Below are 9,205 nucleotides of genomic sequence, written 5' to 3' on the forward strand. Positions count from 1 at the left end.
ACAGGTGCTGCACCTCCTGACAAAAAGTTCATAAAACACAGTAAATACAATCACACGAACGGTAACACAATATAAATAAAGTGCACATTCAGTCACAGCTCCTGCATCTGTAAAGGTCCTGTATCTCTAAAGGTCCTGTATCTCTAAAGGTCCTGCATCTCTAAAGGTCCTGTATCTCTAAAGGTCCTGTATCTCTAAAGGTCCTGCATCTCTAAAGGTCCTGCATCTCTAAAGGTCCTGTATCTCTAAAGGTCCTGTATCTCTAAAGGTCCTGCATCTCTAAAGGTCCTGCATCTCTAAAGGTCCTGTATCTCTAAAGGTCCTGCATCTCTAAAGGTCCTGCATCTCTAAAGGTCCTGTATCTGTAAAGGTCCTGTATCTGTAAAGGTCCTGCATCTCTAAAGGTCCTGTATCTCTAAAGGTCCTGTATCTCTAAAGGTCCTGTATCTCTAAAGGTCCTGTATCTCTAAAGGTCCTGTATCTCTAAAGGTCCTGTATCTCTAAAGGTCCTGTATCTCTAAAGGTCCTGTATCTTTGTAGGTCCTGCATCTCTACAGCTCCTGCATCTCTAAAGGTCCTGCATCTCTAAAGGTCCTGTATCTCTAAAGGTCCTGTATCTCTAAAGGTCCTGGGATCAGCGGTCATGAAACCAGCAGATTGCAGGTGACCTATTACTTTAGAATAAAATCTCTTTTTCCAGATGTTTGATGGAGCAGACACATACTTCTTCCGTTAGTTATGATTATTTTATATTTTCTTACACTTTCTTTAACCAAGAGTAAATAAATGACTATATTAGCAAAATTTTAAACGTAACTGGAGCGTCTGGACCCTTTTTATTGTACATGCTACATATCTGTCATTCCAGTAAAGGTCGGAGTAAATCCACCCGGGTTTCAGATGATAGCCGACTGTGGACATCGTTTGGCAGGTGTGGCCGGCATCAGGTATCTCACTCTCTTCCAGAAGCGGGAGTTCCAGGCGGCGGCGCCCCGCGAGTCCTCGTGCCACCTGATGGGGGCGCTCTTGAGAATCAGGTGCTGCAGGCCGGCAGGAAGGTGTGCGTATCCTTGTGGGCCCTCGTCCCCCAGCTGGATCAGAATCACACTCATCTCTCTCTGCAGCAACGCGTGGTGGAGCCCCACCTGGAAAACGATGAGGACATTTATGTTCTGACTCCTGGACGTTGTAGTTGGATGAATATTCTCCCTGGAGAAGTTGCAACAGTTCGTTTTTGGGGCAGTTGTCTACGGATAATTGTCTGATTATACTGTTGATGATCTCTAATATTATTTCATCTTGACCACAAGAGTTTTACCTTCTAGACACAACCTGACGAGTGAATGTTGACTTCTGGATTCACACGGGACAAGAACCGCGGTCTTGGTGATATACATATAGCTACAAACAGTGTGTGACAACAGCCAGTATTTCAGTTTTTTAATTGTTATTTTTTGGGGCTTTTTGCCGTTATTTGATAGTAATAATCAGCAAAAGGCTGTGGGTCTGATTCCCGTAAGGGCTCAGACTTGGTGCGCCCCGGTATTTCTCACTTTTATAAGTGTTAAAGGGAACTTACCTTTAATTCAAAACTGCCACACTCTGCAGATAAACTCAGATGTAATGACTTCCTGCTGAAAGACTCCTACCTGCCAGTCAAACCCTCCTATGAGCGGGTTTTGGGGAGAGATGGGATGCTGGTCTGGGCTCTCTGACTCTGAATCCGGGGTGAGGATGACCATCAGCCTCCTGCTCTGCTTCATGCGGTCCTCCACCAGCTCCAGGCGGTCTGTGGGGTCAGACACGATGTTTGAAAAGAATCCCAGGCTGCTCTGAAGCCTAAAGGAGCCTCTGAAAGAGCTTCAACATGTCGGCTCTAAGAGTTAGCTGCTTATTCTTTCATCGCAAAAGCACCATCGAATGCAAATTTCAAAAAAGAGAAGAAGAAGAAGAAGACAGAAATGATAGGAGAGAGAGAATAAAACGACATCATCGTGTCAAATAAATTGTTCTTCAAAACAATTTGGAGAAAATAAAAGAAGTAGTAATGTTTATGCAGAGATATGAGCGGCGCAAATAATGGTATTTTGAAGTTTCCAGTGGTTTTATCCATATTTGTGTCCATATTTGTTTGTAACTAAACAATAAAAACACATTAAATGACGACCTTCTCCGGGTACGTCGTCCCTCCCGTGGATGAAGAGTCGATATCCGCACTTCTCCTCGAGGACGGAGGGCAAAACCTTAGCGACGAACTGACAGAGCGCGTCCTCGGTGACCTTGTCCACGCTCTGCATCTGGTAGACCACGTAGGCGTCGAACATCCTCCCATCTAACAAACACAGGCAAAGTCATGGAAGCTGACGAGATTTGTTGTTATTCGATCGTTGTGACGCCTCTTATGAATGTGAGTGCGGCGTAAAGAGCTCCTGGAAAAACACTGCGGTCGGTGAAACTACTCTGGTCTCACAAAGGCTAAACAGAAACTGTAGCTGTTTGTGATTCTTGTGAAGGAAAAGATGATCTCATTGTTTCAAAATATAATTCCTCCCCGGTTACACAACCCGTCTGACTCATGGTCACCAAGGCTACGATAATTCACCATCGGAGAGCGCAAACTGAAGTCACCAGGGTGAGAGAAGAGCCTGGTGGTGGGAAGTTCATTGACTTCATTATTTATTCTCCTGATAGAAAGAAAGAACCTCAGACTTTCCTCTAAGTTGTGCAGCCCTCCATGCAGAATGCTTTGACTTCTGAGTCCTCCACAGATACACAAAGAAAGACGTTCCTCACCTTTATCACAACGGCTGAGTGGGAAGCAGGGTCTGAAGAAGAGAGCGAGGTCGATGGCGAAGCACTTGACCAGCACGGCGGCCAACACACAGAAAAACAACACACACACTCCTCCGACGACCAGCGGGATGATCGACTCTGGAAAAAACAAACGTTTGTGTCAATGACGTATTTCAATGAACAAGTAACGCCTGTGAGGCCAAAGTCTGATGTACTCGTCCATGATCCCGACACCGACCTCTCGGCTTCAGAGTCAAAGTGACGTTCCGCCGTGTGTACATGCCGTCGCCTCGGCATACAAATTTAGAGTTGAAATCCTGAGCAGACACTTTGTCGATGGTGAGGATCGCAGTGGAGATGGTGATCTTTGAAGGGCTCTGATCGACTCTGACAAAGAGAAATAACAATGAAGTGACTCATTGCAGCCAACAAGAGCAAAGAAATGCACCAAAAACTAGATTTCATAGCTGCGGTTTCTCGTCATGCTGGTGGATTTTCCCCTAATGTCGGGTTGAAATGTTCATTTACCACTAAAATATCTCGACATCTGCACAAAAGATCGGCACAAAATGTGGTACAAATATTTATGGACGACTTTAACACTGGACCAGTTGAAAATGTTGGTTCAAAGTAAAATAATGATATTAATTTTACTTATGTGGCACTTTTCAAACTTCAGTACAAAGTGCAAAATAAAAATAATTATATTCATGTAAGTAAGTAAAATATGGAAAGGGAAATAAACTAATATAAAAACAGGTGAAGAACAGGTGAAGAAGTGGTCTATTATATAATATAATACATCAAAATAACAGAATATTGAGAACTGTTGGATGTATTTGATTTTTCCCACAGGGTAAATTGTTAATCCTCTTTTCATCGAGCTAAATTTAAATTTGTTTAATACTCTGGTTGGCTAAATACCCGCAAAACTAATATCATTCCAATCAGCCGCAGCTGTACTTTGTTTAGTGCTAATTAGCTAATGTGTTAGCATGCTAACACGATAAACAAAGATGTTAAACATTACCTGCTGACTAAATAAATAGATATTATTACTATAGATAGAATTTACAAGTCATTTATTTAGTTGTGTTTTAGTGACGCTCACGGTTTCATGGTTTCGTTGTATCCAGCGATCTGGTGCGGAGAAACGCCGTCAATGTGCCAGCTAGCTTTGCAGTTAGCTTCCACGTTAGTCCCGCAGTGAACGGAGCAGGTCAGCTTGATCCCAACGCCTGGTGGAAAGATCACGCTTTTATTTTACAAATTAATATTTCTGGGTGAGCAGGATTGACAAGCAAGATTATTCTTACTTTTAATAAACGGACAAATTTGGAAGTGAGTTCTCCAAATCTTTGTGCGTATAACCTTAAGGTATTATACAACATTTCAATGTTTATGTTGAAATAAAGACAAAAATGCTGTGAAATCAACTGTTATTTTTTAACCTTTTCAACTGCAAATCACCAAAATCATTTTTATGTCAGATTACGAGGTTACACGAGGTCTTATGTATGTTTTATTATCTCATCTTAAGTTGTTGCCACGTGCGTTTTGTCTGCAGATAAATATAAATATATATACTATAATATGTATTTCAGTCCCATGGAAGACATTAAAGTCTGGTAAATGAAAGATTTACAGATGAGTCCAGGTATGCACCTCTCTGGAATTATCAAGTTTTTTAACTCTTAAAGGATCTCTATTGGTTAGTTAATCAAGTACCAACAATTCTTCTTCAATTCAACAAAAATACAGCACAATTCAACCGATTGACTGAAAAGCAACACAACTACAATAATCAATAAGTCGTAGGTAAGGTGTAAGTGTTTCAGTGGATAAAGGGGTCGTGGTTGTTTGCTTACCTTCCTCGGCTAACTGCTCCTTGTCGGCTGGAGAGATGATCTCGATGTCTGAGTGAAATCTTTGATCTGTGAAAACAAGACCCAGCAATGAGATTAGATCGGCTGTTGTTTGTGAAATGTTGCATGCGGGCTGTTTTTCCAACACTAGAGTTTACTTTGTAGAGAACATTGGTCGTTTGTTGTAAAATCCACACCGACGACATGTTGCAGTGAAATGTGTGTCAGGCAAGAAATGGATTCATGTTCATTCTTAGTGTTGGACGTGAACGAACAATCTTCAACACTGAATCCTTAAACTGGAATCCAATCTTTGTGGATTCGTCCCTGAGTGTAAAAAAAATAATAATTCAGTAAATGATTAGTTATTCCTGAAGTCCAAACTAAGTTCTACTGAAAACCATTTTAAATGAACACATTGGTTGTATTTCGTACCAACCGGTCCAGAGAAATGTTGGCATTGTACGTTTCTTCAACTGATTACTTTGAATTTCGACCTTTCTGATCCAAGGAATGTTTTATGAATATGTTTCATATCAGCCTTGTATCACGCTTGCAGAAATGCACAATGCCAAATAAGTGGTTAGGATTAGGCAACAGACTTGGCTGAGGTTAGAAAAAATGATCACGGTTTATCTAAAAATGATAACCAAACAACATAAACATGTAACGCAACAACGTAGCGCAAAAACTGAACAAAATCAGTAGTTTTTAGCAGTGGAGCTCCTCTTCAGTGGCGACTGAGAGTTCATCTCGTGGTGACCGTCGTTCATAACCGACTGCTGAGCTTGTAACTTGATAAACAACTTGTTAAGCCTTGTTTTGTGCTAAACTGAACACGCCAGTTTAAACCAGCACCAGACTGAACGTTCAGTACAAAACTATTCAAATAAGCAAATATTTCTATTTCTAGGCCTAAAAGATAAAAACATAGCATAGCATTGCACATTGTGCATTGAGTTGAATTAAAGTAGATACTTTGTAGAAAGGAGATTTAAGGAAGGGAAGTCGAGTTCAAAAAGCTGATTCAACATTCAAAGCTTTATTGTTCTACACACAAAGACACACTCCACAATACACTTTTTGAGGCTGCGGTTTTCTTTGATTTCCATCTATACACACTAAACTAGTACAAGAAAAGAAAGGGGGGAGATGACTTAGCAAAAATATAAAAATACATTGTAAAACGTATATAAAGTACAGTTTAATTAGGCAACAGACGCAAATTGTAGTGCAAATTCCAGCGTGATTTGTGTTTGCAGCAGTCGTATGAGTTTGTGCAGTACATTTAGATATGTAATACAATACTTCAGAGGTACAATATGAAACCAGTGATTTTATACATGAAGTTCAGTTGGCCTCTCAGGTCTCCATATGGCTCCAGAAAACCCCCCAAATTAAACAAAACAACAAGTTTGGTGTAGCCCTTCAACTATATGTTGAGGTGAGCAGCGCATGTCTTGTGATATGGCAGCAGTGGTTTAAACAAGTTTATATGTATTATGTGTGTGTGTGTACTTAGATAGTTGAGGGTGGGTCGGTATCTGAGGGTCTTGTTTGAGGTCTTATGGGAGATGTTCTGCAGAGATGGAAAGATCGTCCTCATGGATTTCTTGCTCTCAGCGATGAATCACGCGGTGTTTTTTTTCCACGTCGCTTTTTCTTAACTAGCAGGGTGTTGCAAATGGAGGACGTGAGGTTCAGCAATTCAAATTCAAATAAATTACAGTCAGCGGTACATTTAATTAACTTTTTACAACCAACAAGTTAGATAGATATTCTTACCTCTAATTGAACAGTGCATACGTAAAGAAAAACAGATCAGATATTCATTTTGGGTTGGTCACCGTTGACAAATGTTGACTGTGTCAACGTATTAGCCAAAAGACTCTTTGTTGATGACTGTGCAGTTTACTTGTAAATTTCAAAATTTCAAAATTGCAAAAACATTATTAAAATAAATCTTCATTGTCTGATGAATTGACAGTTAAGTTTACCACTCAGCCAGTAACTTTACATTTACCTTTATAAGGGCGCCACAGTCATTTGAGATCTTCCTGCTAACTATGCTAACAGGGGACGCTATGCTAACAGTTTAGCCTATTGGGAGAAAATGAAAATGTGCAACAGCACTAAAGCTAAATGTGTGGCTCAGTCATCAGATTACTTGTCTGTATGATTGGAGAATATATACAGCTGTCAATTAACAAATTGGCCATTAAAATGAAACTTTTTAAACTCCTGCACGTTCACCTTGTTGTTCTGTATTATGTTAGCGTTCTGTGTAGGTGGAAGATTTAGTCGCCACAGTGGGATGAAAATCAATCAGGAAACACATGGATGATGTAAATCATTAGTAACAGTACATCAAAACCAGAAAATGCTCCCTCACCTATATGTTTCAGCCACCTGGAGGCCGACGAGGTGTACTCCATGCCGTTGTGCGTCCAGGTACACATGCACGTGTAGATGCCCTCGTTATCCTTGGTAGCATTGTTAATCCACAGGTCTTTTTCGTGTTGGTCTTCAAGGGGTTTGGAGTCCTGCAGGAGGGGCCACAAACGTGCAGTAATTTGAAGAGGGAAATAAAGAAGGAATGAAATAAAGCCATATGAAAAGAATTTGGAAACAGGACATAAGAAGGACTTTGTCCACAAAAAACAAAACCAATAGATTGCATTTCGTGACTTTTTCACAAACTGCCGTGATACTGCTGCTCAATTTAACGAGGTCATTTCTGTTAAACTGATCACATGACTTAAGTTTCCAGGTTTAAACCTGAGCACCATCACACCAGTGTAACTGTAATCACACGTACCTTGTTCCAGCTGAAGGTTCCATTCAACATTTCACAAAAGTGTCCGATCGTGGATGGACACGGGACCTTCTTGTTCCCGTCAGAGTTCCTTATTTTTCCGAAGAGGAGTTCGCTGTTAAACTTGAATTCTTTTTTGAAAACCCTAAAGGTTACGTAATAGTTGTAACACTTTCCTGATGAGCTGTTTTCCCTGAAAAAAAAAGAAGTGATTACAATCAGGGATCGTATCAACAGATCATCTCAGTGTGAAGAACGTATTTCAGAGAGTATCCTGACCGAGCGGTGTAAAAGCCAGAGTCCTTCAGGACGGGGTTCAAGAGGAAGAGCGCTCCCCCGTGGTGATGTACGTTCTCGTTCTCGTCGCTGGTGATATTCTCAATCTCATCGTCGTTATTATTTCTGAACCAGGTGAACTTTTCATCCAGACTCTCCACTGCGAAGGGCACAAAATAAAACGGCTCCCCTTCAATCAGGTTGTACGACTCCGGGGTGCTGTTGTAACATCGGCGCTCGGCTGACTCTGAAGATGACAGAGATGATGGTGATGAAGATCAAAGTGAAAGGCATGGTGTTTATTCATGGGTATGTACATTTTAGGTTTACTTAACAAACCTACTCGGTTTGGTTAAAATAACGTTACCTAAAATACTTATACTTGTTACATAACAAAACTACAGTAAAACAAGTCCAAATACTTCCTTTAATCACCTTTTTTGACTTTCTCTCTATTTTAAACAATCTGATCTCACAGGGAGGAATTTAAATAGCGTGACATGTCAGATATTATCGCGTCTTATTTAACAGCAACAAAACCACACAGTTTAATTTATGAAATACACGACGGTTGGGCTTAGAGTAAGTATGGAAACATGCGTTTACATTGCAGTCAGTACAGACGACATGGCATACAAATTACACGCAAAAAGCAAACATTGTTATTATATAAAAAATGATTATTGATTTGGTGAGAATAACAACGGCTTGATACAGACAGGATGAAGTCCATTATACTCTGAATATAGTGACTGTTATAGAACTATATATAAATATAGATCTCTTCATGAATGTATTTGTGCACCTACACTCCATCAATGTAAGTTTCAGTGGTCCATTTAAGAGGGAGCTTCCTCTACATGTGCAGCTTCAGCACTATGAGGGTCCATCCTGGACCTGTGGGTCCACGGGGATCAGCTAACAGCCGCATAAGCAGATCCATTAATGCACTCCTCTCCATCATAATGCATGCCCTACCTGCACATTCACATGTAGTCATCACCATGAAGATGAGGAGGAGAAGTCGGGAGGTATCCATTTTCTGAGAGAGAGAGAGAGAGAGAGAGAGAGAGAGAGAGAGAGAGAGAGAGACGGGGAGAGAGAGAGAGAGAGAGAGAGAGAAAGCACTTAAAGTTAAGCCTCGTGTGTTTTTGTGCTTCTAGTTGAATAATTAACACGATATATATTCGTGCACTTTTTAGTCCTGCAGGAACCTTCAACCGTGCTGCTTCCTGTTCCTCAGAGTCCCCCCTTCCTCTCCCACACACAACGATACCATCATGGCAGTTTCGAAATAAGTGGAGTAGGAAATTCTTATCAAAGGTCGCGCGGGCGGCTGTTGAAGGGACTAGCAGCAGGAAGTGAGATTAGATTTCTCGGTACTTGTTATATTTTTTGTCCTTTTTCATGTTATAAGATGACATGAAAATGTCTGTTTAAGTTACATGTAATATAC

General features: G+C 40.7%; 1 protein-coding gene across 1 annotated transcript; it reads right to left on the reverse strand.

Annotated features, from left to right (window-relative positions):
- Nucleotides 1-447: 447 nt before the first annotated feature.
- LOC306704101 (interleukin-1 receptor type 1-like) lies at nucleotides 448-8,788 on the reverse strand (the record flags this gene model as incomplete). Its single annotated transcript, XM_079170314.1, has 11 exons — nucleotides 448-1,145; nucleotides 1,650-1,789; nucleotides 2,168-2,332; nucleotides 2,794-2,931; nucleotides 3,032-3,180; nucleotides 3,905-4,031; nucleotides 4,662-4,727; nucleotides 7,051-7,201; nucleotides 7,477-7,666; nucleotides 7,753-7,996; nucleotides 8,728-8,788. The coding sequence occupies 11 exons, from the start codon at nucleotides 8,786-8,788 to the stop codon at nucleotides 897-899; spliced, it is 1,680 nt and encodes a 559-aa protein (XP_079026440.1). The 3' UTR covers nucleotides 448-896.
- Between the last annotated feature and the right edge of the window lie 417 nt (nucleotides 8,789-9,205).

The sequence above is a fragment of the Pholis gunnellus genome (assembly GCF_910591455.1).
Source record: "Pholis gunnellus genome assembly, chromosome: 12".
Taxonomy (NCBI): domain Eukaryota; kingdom Metazoa; phylum Chordata; class Actinopteri; order Perciformes; family Pholidae; genus Pholis; species Pholis gunnellus.